We start from the raw sequence: 14,220 nt of genomic DNA, 5'->3' as shown, positions 1-14,220 counted from the left end.
AAACTGGTTTGTGGTCATTACATGTTACTTGTAAGAAACTACAAAATAGGAATCGGTTTTGTCATTTTGTCATACTGGGTAGGTAGCATTGCTGAATGGCAGATTTTGTCTTCAGAGAGCCATTTCCGGTAAAGCCTGTTCTTTCCCCAAACCTGCCGGCCTTAGTGGTTACTGTTACTCCCTTAAAAATTGGAGGTTCGAGCCGGGCGGTGGTGGCGCACGCCTTTAATCCCAGCACTCGGGAGGCAGAGCCAGGCGAATCTCTGTGAGTTCGAGGCCAGCCTGGGCTACCAAGTGAGTTCCAGGACAGGCACAAAGCTACACAGAGAAACCCTGTCTCGAAAAACCAAAAAAAAAAAAAATTGGAGATTCGATTTTTAAAGGCAAAGTAATTGGAAATGCTCCACAGCTGGGTAACACAAATAGGAGGTGACCAGCTAATCGGATAACTAGGCCTGTTTTAAATTGCTCTGTTTTATCTTGGACTTGGAGTGTTTGTGTTGGCAGGTACTCTTCTGAAAAACCAAGCCAGAGCCTGGTGTTGTCACAGACATAAACGTAAGACGCAATTAGTGAGGCGCTGGCCGGGAGCGCGTGCCTGGGAGAAGCACCACACAGGTCGTGAAGCTGGGAGGGTCCAGCCGGGAGTGGAGCCTTTGCACTCTTCACTCTTGGTCCTTGTTCATGGAACGTGTCTTGGTACCGGCAGGAAGCTGTCTGAGAGCTAACTCCGACACAGTGGAATCAGCCACGTTTGTCCTCTGCTGCAGGGGAGAAGACTGGAGTTAGGGGAAACCCGTGTGTGGGTCCCTGCACGTTTGCACTGTTACACCTCGACACGTGCATGATTCTTTTGAACTCAAGCCTGTTGCCAAAGGCCACCTCTTTTTCTCTGATTTTTTCATTGTTAAAAAAGTATGTTCATATATGTGTGCGTGCTGTGTTCACATGGATGTGCATGGAGGCCAGAAGAGGGTATCAGATCCCCGGAGTTCCAGGCAGTTGTGAGCTTCGTGGTATGGGTCCTGGGAACCATTCTCCAGTCCTCTGCAAGAGCAAGTGCTCTTTGCTGGGCCACCTCTCCCGCTCCCTCGTAGCGCCATCTTCAGTTCTTGGCCTGTCTCTCTTCCACCCCTTCAGGCTGGTTGGTAGGCCTAGGTCTGTCATTTCCATAGTCCTCAGGGTGTTCTTACAGTCAGAGCCATTCTGAGTCTACACGTGTCTCCTCATCGTCAGATTTGCTGGGAGGACTTCCCATAGTTGCCTGCCAGCTCCCTTTCCTTGTATGCTGACCAGATGCAAGGCCAGACGAGGGTTTAATTCCTCCCATTAATCCACAATAATCAACCTACAGATCACAGCCAAGGAGAACAGTTTGTTCCAGAATTACTTCTGACTGAAGTTCAGAGAGAAAAACCTGGAGTGTTTCATGTCTTTTTTCATTAGAGATTGGACCTGACTTTTACCCATGTTGCTTATCCCAACCAAACTCAAGGCCTGACAGAGTGCCGTCTAGGATGGAAGGAGTAGAGTAGGGTCCCTCCCTCCAGCCTCCGATTTCCCGTCTAACAACTTTGAGTAGCAAACCGTTATAAATGTAAATGAACACGGAGGGCCCAGGTCGCGTTCTTGTCCTCCCCAGGTCAGTCCCACCTGAACTACAGCGGGAGTGGTGGGATTGTTCCCCAAAGTACTAGGAGTTAATGGTCTGAATTTGAAGTTGCGGGTTGACCGGTGTGGGCAAATGTAGGCCAGCAAGACATTTTGTCTGTTTTTTTTCAGTGTTTGAAAAAAAAAAAGAGAGAGAGAGAGAGAGAGTAGAAATGTTCAGGTTTCATCTTTTAAAAACTCTATTGCCCTTGAGGAGGTGGGAATGGGGGGTGGTATGGGGGGAAGGTGAGGGGGGCAGGAGGGGGGAGAACAAGGGAATCCGTGGCTGATATGTAGAACTGAATTGTATTGCAAAAGAAAAAAAAAGAAAAGAAAAGAAAAGAAAACAAACTAGCTTTAAGGGATAAATAAAATGAAATGAAATAATAATAAAAAAAAAAACCGAAAGAACTCTAGATTTCTTGGCTTCTCTTAGAGACCCAAAAGATGAAAACAAAACAAACAAAAAATCAAAACAACCCCCCAAACCAAGAGCCAAAGCAAAACCCAACAACCAAAGGAAAACGGGGCCCAAATCCTATGTGGTGTACTAACTGGTTAGTGAGGAGCAGTGGGTTCCTCCCTTGGGAGGGTCACTCTACAGCCTCCCTTCACTCTCCACCACTGTCTCTGGGCAGGTCACAATGCCCCTTCGGCTAAGCAGGCAGTTTCCATGTATTATTTTAACTGTGACTTCAGGTTCTGCTTAAGTCCTGGCTGTAAATTTATGTTGAGATTCACTATTCTTTTGTAATTTCATTAAGAAAAGTTATTGTGCTGGCCAGTGGTGGTGCACACCTTTCATCCCAGCACTTGGGAGGCAGAGGCAGGCAGATCTCTGTGAGTTCGAAGCCAGCCTGGTCTATAGAGCGAGATCCAGGACAAGCACCAAAACTACACAGAGAAACCCTGTCTCAAAAAAAAAAAAAACAAAAAAAACAAAAAAAAGAAAAGTAATTGTGTGGGATTGTAAAAATCAAACAGATTAATAAGCATCCTTTGCACATGTGGGGATACAATTTTATCTTATTTAATAGATATTTAAGTGACAAGTTTTCCTGTATCGTTATAAAACTGTGTATCCGGGCTATGTGTCATCCCAGGATTGAGGAGGCTGAGGCAGGAGCAGGCTAGCTGTGAGTTTGAGAGAAGCCTGGGCTCCAGAGTAAGACCCTGTGTCAGCTCCTTCACCCTGTCAACCACCCCCCATTTGTGTTTTCCTAGAGGGAAGAGCAACTTATAACTAGCTAGAAAGCCGTACTCTGGAGACTCCTGGTCGATCACATTTTGATACTGCAAAATGATGTTGCAGGGGCTGTGTATGGTGCCCAATGGGCACTGCACGCATCTTTTTTAGTTCTTTTTTTAAAGTAATACGTTATGCAGATTTAGTGGATAAGTGGAGGAGGAAAGATAAACGGGGCCGAGTTGGAGAGAATGCAGTGTGACTAGTGAGGGAAAGGGAATATCTATTGCCTTTGAGCACTGCCCTGGGGAGAGAGAAGTCTGTTGGCAGGAGAAGGAGGTGTCAGAGCTCAAGGAGAAAGAATGAACTTCTAAGACAAAAATGCATAGCATTCATTGTGGGAAGAGGTCCGTCTAGACCAGGCAGGGTCACTGCTCTGGTGTCCTCCCTTCTCTAGGAAGCTGCTTCACTCTGACCCTCCACACCCATCTTCCAGATACAGAAACATCCCCAGTTGATGGAGTTTGGTAGTGACAAGTTACACGCCACCCACCATGTTCCTGCTTCTTAAAGAGTTATGGTGGTTGGGAGTGGGAGGCTGCAGTAAGAGCGTCCCTCAGTGTGTCCGCCCTCAGTGTGTCCGCCCTCAGTGTGTCCACCCTCAGTGTGCCCGCCCTCGGTGTGCCCGCCCTCGGTGTGTCCATCCTCTGACTCAGGCTTACTCTTTGTTTTGTCTCCTTTGCAGAGGTTGGAAATGCTGAGTCTTGGACTCCAGCAAGTCTTCAAGTCTATAATGCAGTGCGTGTAGTCAGAAATGGAATATATTTTTGTAGAGTCATGTTTTTTGGTCAAATAGATACTGTTAGGGTATGATTTGATATTCTGAGCTTTGGATCTTACTTTAATGTCGGGTATTTGTAGAGTAGAGAATCTCTTACTAGCTTTGGTATTTCTGTAAGGCTAATAACAGTGTCCTCATTTATTTCTCTCTTTTTAAACCTTTACCCTTTTTTTGTTTTGTTTTGTTTTGTTTTGAGACAGGGTTTCTCTGTGTGGTTTTTAGAGCCTATCCTGGAACTCGCTCTGTAGACCAGGCTGGCCTCGAACTCACAAAGATCCGCCTGGCTCTGCCTTCTGAGTGCTGGGATTAAAGGCGTGCGCCACCACTGCCTGGCTTCTCTTTAAACCTTTTTTTTTTTTGAGTGAGTGAGAGAGAGAGAGAGAGAGAGAGAGAGAGAGAGAGAGAGAGAGAGAGAGAGAGAGCACACGCGCAAGTACAAGTGCACAGGTGTGGGTCTGTGTGTGGAAGCCTGTGTCTTTCTGAGTTTCTTTCCACATTGTTTTCTGAGGCAGGGTTTGTTCAACTAGGAGCCCATGGATCCGGACTGCTTAGTTACAGTACCACCTTGCTCCAGGGATCCTGGCTCCACCTCTGAGTGCTGGGATTACAGTGGCTTGTCCTTTACTTGGTTCTGGGGATCTGAACTCTGGGCAACACTCTCGTATGTCAAATGCTTTACCAGCTTGAACCACCTCCCCAGCCCTTCATTTCTGATTTCAGTGATTTGAGTTTTCAGAACTGTCCTTTTGTTTGGTATTTTTCTGTCTTCTGCCTGATTCTTTGTTATTTCCTTCTGTCTACATGCTTTGGGATTAGCTTGCTCTTTTTTTTTTTTTTTTGATACTTATGGTAGAAGATGAAGTTATTGATTGATGTTTTTTCTTTCTCAGCATAGGTGTCTAGAGCCATATTTTCCTCTGCACATTCTTTCGCCATGCCTGTAAGTTCTGGAATGTCTGCTTTGCTTCATCTCAAGGTGCTTTTAGTTTTGCTGTGATTTCCTTATTGACTCATGGTTGCTCAGGAGTGTGTTTAACTTCCACATGTTTGTGATTCCCTTAGTCCATTCACTGCATGACTGCAGGCTTTGGAGATTTGCTGGGCTTGTGTCGTGAGCCACCATTTAGTACAGCCTGGAGAATGGATGTGCACTCTGAGAAGGTTGCATATTCTGCTCCTTGGCTGGGGTATTCTTTAGGTATTTTTCAGTCAATCAGTTTATAGCATTGCTCATGTCTTCCGTTTCTGTCCGCTGTGTAGTGTTCTGTCCATTATTGCAGGCTAGGCATGAAGTCTCCGTACATTATTGCTACGTTGCCCACTTCTCTTGCTAGTACTGTTGGTTTCTGCCTTGTGTAATTTGGGAATGTGTTGTAGGCACACACATTTATAACTGTTACGTCTTCTGGATGGAATGAACAGTCTATCACAAAAGTGATTTTTTTCCCCAATTAACAGTTTTTTTCTGGAGGTCTATTTTGTCTGATTAGCGTAGCTACCCTAGCTGTCTCGGTTACTAATCATTCCCTCTAGACCCTTTTACTTTCAACCTATTAGTGTGCGCAGATCTAAAGTGGGTCTCCTGTAGATGACAATTTAGTTGGATAATTTTTATTCTTTTTGTCAGTTTCTGCCCTTGGTTGGAGAATTTAGTTCCTTTATACTTAATCACTGATAATATGGGTTTATGTCAATCATTTTTATGTCACATCTTTTCTTCAATTTTATTGTCACTCTGTTATTCACCACCTCATGCAGCTGTGGAATTTATCAGTTATCTCAAATTGTTTTCGAGAGATTTTCCTGAACAAGCTGGGAGTTGGATGAGATGCAAGTGGGCTCTCCAGCCTTCGTCAGTGAGGCAGATTTTGAGAACAAAGCTTTAAGGAAGCTCTAAACCCAGTGGGCTCCCTCTGGTGGCTGCCAGATCAGTTCTGACGGGGGCTGCAGCCTGTTGGTTTTCAAGGATGCTACAGAGTTGGAGGAGAGGGGATAGGCATGGCCAGGTTACAGTGCCACGAAGCCGGCTGTTATCATCAAGATCTAGCCATTTCTTTGTGTGAGTGGAGTGAGTGTGCTTTGTATTGTTGCATGTGCTTTGTATTGTTGCATGTGTGCACTCGGTGGCTCTGAGAGCGCTAGAATAGCTGGTTCTCTCTCTGGTTGCTTTATGGTGGATTTTCAGATGTCCTTGCCACTCCTCCTCCTCCTCCTCCTCCTCCTCCTCCTCCTCCTCCTCTCCTTCTTCTTCTTCATCTTTTTTTTTTTTCTTTGCTGTTGTCAATCCCTGGAGTAGTATTAAGCCTGGAGAGAGATTAAGTTTTACTTCTGTCTCTCAAGGTTAATATCTATCTGTGTCCCAGAATTATGATAGGGATGGAGGTAATGCATTTACCCACTGATGGACTGACTGAAAATAACCTATGTATCACCATTTAATGGGAGGATACAAAGTGACCCTGATGTAAAAAGCGAAAATGTCAGCGAGGTTGGACCCCCAGGCTTGCTTTATTTATGGAAGTAGTAGATTCTTTAAATACTTTTAATTTGGGAATAAGGGGTTTCCTGGAGTGAGGGCTGGTTTAAATATGGAAGTTCTAGCAAGATTAAGTTGTGAGGAGAGAGTCAAAGGATCGGGAACGGGTCTTTCAGCAGGGGGTGTGAAGCGGTGACACCAGGAGATAAGTCGGACATTGAAGGGGAGTCAGAGAAGCCAGCTATTCCTCCTCTGAAATGAGACCATGAAGGGGAGCTTGAACAGAGGTCTGGAAATCTCTGGGAACTGTGTAGTCGGCAGCCCTGTGAGCTCAATGGGAGATTCCCACAGAGGGCCTGGAGTTGCTTTGATCAGCAGGGCACACAGATGGAAAGATCAGCCACACACACAAGGCAAGGGCCAGCTGGCTCTCCGTGCTGCCTGGGGGCTTGTTTGGCACTGTATTTGCTCACGACCATGTTGGCATTCAAAGGCTGTTCCTCAGTAGCCAATCCTAACATGGAAATGGAAGCAAAGGGGATTTTAGGGAACCCCATTGCTGGGTTAAGCACGTTGACAGGACATCAATGCCCTTGTAAGGGTTTAGCCCTTTGACTTGGGAGTTTGGTTATCTGGAAGACAGCAAACTACTAGCAGATGCTTTGTAGATGATCTCACACAGTTAAAGGAGAGTTCTGACATAGGGAAACTTCCAACCATTTCTTTATCGGAGTTTAGAGCATATAAGAATAAGCATTTATTTCACAAGTCTTGTATCTTAATGACTTGGTGTTGTGACCACAGAACCCAACAGAAGCAACTTGAGGGAGGAAAAATGAACTTTCATTTAATTTCAGAGGGATTCTGACCACCATGGTGGTGGAGGCATAACAGAGCTTGGGGCAGTGTGGGGTGTGGCTTGGTGCAGTGTGGGGGTGTGGCAGAGGCATAGTGGAGCTTGGGGCAGTGTGGGGTGTGGCTTGGTGCAGTGTGGGGGTGTGGCAGAGGCATAGTGGAGCTTGGAGCAGTGTGGTAGAGGCAGAAGTGCTTCACCAGGAAGCAGAATGATGCCCAGATCAGGCTGGGTATCCCTGATAGGTGTTTTTTGTTTTTTGTTTTTTTTTTTTTGTATCCCAGTAGTAGGTATTTCCACCCATGCAATAAGCCAAATCAAGTCACACTAAAGAGTAAAGGACTAGGTTTAATGTGAGCAAAGCATTCCCGGTGACTCTCTGGAAAGGGAGCAGGAGAGAAATCACATGGCCATTCTAAAGCGAGTGCTTTAAATACCCGGTAGGGGAACAGGATAATGACGTGCCCTAAGGTGGGTTCTTGCTATGGTAAGCTTTTAGACGGAGTCTTGGGCCACCACCTCGAAACTGGGCTTTTGCTGGTTTCTCTGAGAGGGCGAGGTTTGGCGGAGGCAGGAATGGGCCTTTCTCAGCTGGGGCGAGCTGTTCCAGGTGAACAAGCCCCTTCAAAGGCCCTGTTTGCTAAAGGTTCCAAGATAGTGCTTATAGCTGGGACAATGTTAAAAACAAGAGCTCATGTGCAGCATTTTAGATTAAAACCATAACTACTTGTTTTAGTTAATAGTTAGATTCCTTGCTAAAAAAAATAGGTAAATTATGAAGAAAATTTTTATAAGTTGAGCATTTTCTCATTGTAAGCTATGGTGTAAAGCAGTTGATTTTCAGTTGGTTTTTAGTTGACATTAACACAATTTCTCATAATAAACTATGGCATACAGCAGTTGATTTTCAGTTGGTTTTTGGTTGACAGTGACACAATTTTTTATCTTGGTTTCATGAATTCTATCAGCATATTATCATCAAGGCCATTGACTGATGAGGTCTGATGGGCTGGTGAGACAATCAAAGCCTGAAGTTCATGTCATTCTCAGGCAGGCTAGGACAAGTGTACTTTCACTGTGCTCTGATCTGACAGTATGTAGCCATCAGATAGATAGAGAGAAGGGCCAGGGCTTCAGAAAAGAGATCGTGTTCTGGACAGTAGCTATATTCAGTACCACCCTATATTGTTTATAATAATTCATGGTGCTTTCCAGGACCTATGCACGTTCTTAGTTTAAATGGATGGGCTAACTGTACCCTACACACTTTTAGCTTCTCTGAAGTTTAGACGGAGAGCTCTGTGGCCTTTGTAGACACGCAATGCTGCCGGGTTTATTCCTTTAAATGGAAAGGTGAAGCCACAGGGACTGTTGCTTTGCTCTCTTTGCTGGAGTCACACCCCTGAGGGGTTCTGCTGGCTACTCATTATATCTAGCTTGCTGTGTGTTCAGGAACTAGGGTAGTAATCATTGGTGGGTTCGGATACTTACTAGGCTTACTCTGGAATGGACTGACTCCTACAAGTTCTTTAAGTTCCAAAGGATTAACATTAATCAAAAACTAAATCTGAAAGAGGAGATATTGCCATTTTCCCAGGATACAAATACCTAGTAATGGCTACGTTTACTTCTTAACAGCTGAACAGAAGAAAAGAATTTTGCCAGGAGGTGGTGGTCTCGCATTTAATCCCAGCACTCAGGAGGCTGAGGCAGGCAGATCTCATTTAATCCCGGCACTCAGGAGGCTGAGGCAGGCAGATCTCTGAGTTCGAGGCCAGCCTGGTCTACAGAGTGAGTTCCAGGACAGGCTCCAAAGCTACACAGAGAAACCCTGTCTCGAAAAACCAAAGGGGGGAAAAGAAAGAAGAAAAGAATTTTGTTATGCACTTGGTACATTATCACATGGTCCTTTCTAAGTGGTAATTGTCCTCCTTTATGGTATTTAAGAGACTGTGTCTTTGAAGATAATTCAGGTGAGAGGTGGCATCTTGAGTGGAAACTCAGCTACTTTTTAAAGTGTTACACAGAGCAGGATTGACCGTTGGTGGCTGCCTGTCCGCTTTGGTTGTGATCAGTCAGCCACCCTGAGAATCCGTGCTGGTCCAGCTGCTCTAGCATGACTTTGGCTGGCTGTGTCTGCTGTCATCACCATGCCCGTCCTGCTTCCCGGGCCGTTGGCAGGTCTCTGTGGCCTTGGGTCTCATCATCTCCATTGTAATTCAAAAGCTCTGACAGCGAAGTCCTCCCTCCCAAGCTTTCCCCTATTACACGGCACATTTATAACAGTCCTTTTCAAGGATGCTGCTTCTCCCATGCGCACTGTGCTTCTTGAAGCCAAGATGGAGGGAGCGACCCTTAGGGCCTCTGGATGACAAAGTTGGGGTGGGTGAGCAGGTTGCAAACAATAAATCAGCGAACCCCTCCATTCGGAATGTTGGATTCCTTCACATTACAGGAGGAATTTCTGGTATCTCAACTTTGCTTAGTTTTCGGCCACATTTGAGTCCAAGTTTAGTCATGTAGTTGAGCACATTATTTAGAACCATCCCCAGCTGTTTGAATTAGCATTGTGAATCAGACCTCTCCTAGGGGCTCAGCCTGATTTCAATTATGATCCCATTTGTCTCTGGTTTAACACCTTTAACATCTTTTTGATTCCCAGGTTTTCTCTGTATAAATTAAAATGTTCAGTGCCTTCTAAGTGTGAATTTGTCTAGATGCTGTGACTGATAGAATGGTGGAGGTGCCAGTCATAGTATCTTAAGGTAGAGGAGGATCAATCTCGAATAGAGAGGACTGTGGCCTCTGCTGGCATAGGGCTCAAAGGAAGTTGGGGGATTTCTGTTCCTTGAAGAATCCAAAAGGTCTTGAGTCTGGTCTTTCATGATCATTGGCCTCTTCTGCTCCTGCTGGTGATGGAGTCAGGTGGTGATGAAGTGGGTGCTTCGTGGGCTTAGGACGCTCATGCCAGCAGGAGTACTGCACACTAGGAGAGCTGGAGAGCAGCTGGAGTGTTTCCCTCAGCTCATGCATTAGCTGAGGGGTAGTGGGACTGCTTACATGGCAGCCCAGGCCTCCAGCCCAGCACCCAGGAGAAGCTCCCAGTGTTATTTTTGCCCACCCAGAGCACTTGCTAAAGGATTAAAAAAATGATGTGTAGTTAAAAGTCCATTGAGAAAATAAAAATCATAGAGTAAACCATATTTGATTAGCTCTGACTTTTACACAGAACTAATGAGCCTCAGTCTGCTCTACCTGTGCATCAGCAGTCCTGCAGGAGGCACCAGCGGACAGCGACAAGGACGACAGGCCCTCTGAGGCCATCAGAAATTCCCTAGTTCTCCACCTTGAGGATGAGAACACCCAGGACTATTTTCTTTCCTTCCACTGTCTCGCTAGTGTTCCTTCATAGTGTCTGCGCTTGTAGGTGATTTAGTCTGAGGCACCAAGGTGGCAATTCCAGAATTCTTTCTTCACCGGGCGTCATGGACTACCAGTGTTTGTACCCTTCACAATCATGGCATCTTCCAACTCAACAGATGAGATGCGGTCATAGATTTCCAGGGAGACAGTGCCTACAATCACATCTATACCGAGTGAATATGATGTTTATTGCAGACCACAGACTCCAATATAACAGGGTAGAACGGAAAGGAATTTTAAGTGAGTCAGCTTTGGAATTTCTGGAATGGTGTGGCACAAAGTTTAAATGCCGTCCTGTCAAGAGAAATGCTTTGAACTACACTATAAGCTTATTTCACCAAAGATGGTGCAGCCACTGTCATACGAAATTTTGGTTAGATGTTTATCTTTATGGGTCACAGAATTTTGATACATTATTAACTAATATATTATTTGTGAATAGAGGACTTATATTCTAAAACATTGAATTATAAAACTTCATGTTTGTTTTGGCTTTCAGGGACTTAGAATTATTTTCCCTTGGAAACTGCTTAATAAATTTTGATTCCATGTCCAGAGTAGGCTTGACAGTCTATAAATTACCTGTACTATATCACAAATGCCAAAGTGCCAGCATCCTAAGACACTTTCAGAAGTGCATCCCTTGTGTAAAAGAGTTCACAAAATTAGACAGCTTAGTAATTACAGATATGTCTAACTTAAATTAAATTTAATATACAGACTTTGAGCTTGCCGATTTATCAGAAACAGGACGGCAGACATGGGTGAGGTAAGTTGAGGATGTGTAGTAGTAATAACCACAGAATTAGCTTACATGATCAGGTAGCCTTGCATTATGGACGTCAATCTTTAAGTTCCGAAACCAGTGGGCTGACTGTCTGGAACCACATGTGCCTACCTGGTGTTGGTGTTACCAGTCAGGCTGGGTACCTTTTGCTCCACCTGGACAGAAGTCATAGGTAAACAAGGAGAACTTGGTTAAGTGATGGTCTTCAGCAACTGTTGTACTGTTGAGCATTTACCAGCAGTGATCAGGTAGACAGGTGTGAGCAGCAGCAGGTTGTACCTGCTGGAGTTATGGCTCCAGGTGATGCCTTGAGGATCAGGCCCCCTGGCTCTGCAGCTCTTGTGTAGGCCCAGGGAGTCAGGATTCCTTAGCCGTTGACAATTCCAGCTCCAAGCCTCGGAGCTTACCATTAGGACTCCGAGGCCTTTGGTTCTAAAGAACTGCCAGCTCTTTGGAGTCTGTCCAGTAACTGGTGCCTGCTCTCTCTGCCTCCTTATAACCGGGCTTCTACCGCAGTTCTCTGTCCTTTCTGCTTCGTGTATTGTCTCCTTTGGGACTGCCCTGTGCCCCCTCTTCGACAACTTAAACACAGAACACTTACGAACCAATAATGCTGTGGTTGAGGGGAGGTAAGGACACTTTTCCAACAGCAGCAGTGGGGCCGAGCAAAGCAGGGAAGTCGTGGAGTGGTAGAATGAACCTCCCAACAGGCAGGAGGCTCCCCAGAGCCTGGGGATCCCAGGGCCTTGGAGCAGGCCCTGCTCTCCTGGTTCCTTTTCACTGGGGCCGTATTTGTTTTCCCTTTCTCAGGCAGCCTGTGCTCTCGAGCCATGAAATGAGCAAATAATTGAAAATACACAGACCATGAGATAAAAGTTGTGCATGTGCTAAAAATAGCAGTTAGTCACAATTAAGTGATTTTGCTATTTTTGTTGTTGTTCCCAGGCAGAAGAGATCCTTCGGCGAGAACTGGAGAAAAAGGAAACGCCAAGCTTGTATTGCTTGCTTGGAGATGTCCTGCAAGACCACTCCTGCTATGACAAAGCCTGGGAGCTGTCGCGACACCGAAGTGCGCGTGCCCAGCGCTCCAAAGCCCTCCTCCATCTTCGGAACAAGGAGTTTCGGGAATGTGTGGAGTGCTTTGAACGCTCAGTGAAGATTAATCCCATGCAGGTCAGACCTCAGAAAACCTTCACTTCTTGGCTTGGGGTTTTCTTCCAATAAATACAGTAAGGTGTAGAGTGGATTATTGATCATTTAAGGAGAAAATGTCTAGATATATACACACACAAATACATCAGAACATTTGAAATCTGTTTTCTGTATGTGTGTGTGCAGGTGCACGTGTCTGTGGGCACATGTGGAGGGCAGAGGCCAACTTCACGTGTCGGGAGCTGTCAAGCTTTGTTTTGAGATGGGGTCTCTCATTGATCCAGAGCTCACTAAATAGGCTGTGCTGACTGCCGCTGAGCTTGGGGGTCCTGCTGTCTGTCTTCCCAATATTGGGATTAGGAAGGTGTGCTGCCACTTGGGTTTTCTTACAGGGGTTCTGGGAGTCAGACTCAGGCCCTCGCGCCTGGACACTTTACTGATGAAGTCATCTCTCCTGCCCACATGAACAACTTTGTCACTTTATAAATGTGCAGGAGAGGTCCTGTGTCTAAGGGGAGGTTCCTTCGTTACACGTAATGATACTCAGTTGGTGGAGTGGTTTTCTGAGAGACAGTCTCTTCTCTCTCTGTCACACTTTATGTTTGCTCTCATGTCTCCGGTCATGGCACCTGTACGTGCGCACCGACTTGAATAATTCGTCTGCTGAAAACCTGGGTTGCGTCCATCCCTTGCCTGTTCAAAAGGAAGCTGCAGTGAAAAGGATGTGCCTAACCAACAGACTCAGGAAGGTCTTTACACTTAGACTAGGGGAGGCCGCCGACCTTTTGGTTCCTCAGTCACACTAGATGGGGAAGAACTGTGCCATACATTAAATGTGCCACAAGCGATAATGAAAGCTCATGAGAACAAGTTTGCACAGTTTGTGTGACATTTGCTACTACAGAGAAGCAAAAAGGCCCTCACATAGTGATCCTGACCATGCAGTGCCTCCAGAGGGTCTTTTAAGGTCATTGAACAGGCCCCGTTTGTGACCACTAGTAAAGAAAATGAACATATCTAAATAACAAACAGTTGATTTAAAAAAAAAAATCATAAATGTAATATAGAGTTATAAAAGTAACAGACCTAATGGGTCATTTGACATTGCATTGAAACCCGAGTGAGCGCATCAGTGTCTGGTTTGATGGAAACAGTCTGGTTCTCAGGAGGCTCTCAAGGGCTTATCAGACAGTCTGGTTCCGATTTTACACTCAGTGTGCTTTGTTGAAAATAGTGGCGCAACAGTTAGGAACACTTTGCCCTTGCCGAGGAGTTTGGTCCTAGCAACCATTGGGAACTCCAGTTCCAGGGGAACCTCCCTCCTCTGACCTGCTCGGGCCCCAGGCACACAAACATGCGTACACATACAATAAATAAATCTAAAATAAAATTGTAAAGTAGTTGCCCACAAATCTAGGTGCTGCCAAAAATGACATGAATAATTCATGATGTTTATCTCTCTGAAGATAGGACCTGAAAAAAGTCTGGGAAAGCATGTGATCACAGTTTTTTCTTTAAGTTGAATGTTAGACTGCAGCTTTATGCATTCCATTTGTAAGTTGGCAGGTAACATAGATTTGTGTCACCTGAAAATGGAGTCATGAATATACCAAAATACTGTTTTCATGGAAATCCTGAAATCTGTTTTTAAATTCTGTGTCAAATTGAGAAGCAAGACGGCATATTTTGTTCACAGGACAGTATTTAGCCAGTGTGTCAAGATGCGTAAAATTGTCTGCCTTAATCTGAGCTTGCCATATTTGCAGCTTGAAATGTTTTTTTTTTTTTTTTTGGTTTTTTTGAGACAGGGTTTCTCTGTGTAGCTTTGTGCCTTTCCTGGGACTCACTTGGT

General features: G+C 45.2%; 1 protein-coding gene across 2 annotated transcripts in view; it reads left to right on the top strand.

The window, feature by feature from the left end:
* Nucleotides 1-14,220, top strand: part of Ttc27 (tetratricopeptide repeat domain 27) — a 130,917-nt gene that overhangs the window by 63,528 nt on the left and 53,169 nt on the right. For both annotated transcript variants that reach the window (XM_059248265.1, XM_059248264.1), the window contains exon 13: nt 12,162-12,389. In XM_059248265.1, the coding sequence (XP_059104248.1) occupies nt 12,162-12,389 (228 nt within the window). The remainder of the gene's footprint in view (nt 1-12,161; nt 12,390-14,220) is intronic.

The sequence above is a fragment of the Peromyscus eremicus genome, chromosome 22 (assembly GCF_949786415.1).
Source record: "Peromyscus eremicus chromosome 22, PerEre_H2_v1, whole genome shotgun sequence".
Lineage (NCBI taxonomy): Eukaryota > Metazoa > Chordata > Mammalia > Rodentia > Cricetidae > Peromyscus > Peromyscus eremicus.
This window is presented reverse-complemented; position numbering and strand designations above follow the sequence as displayed.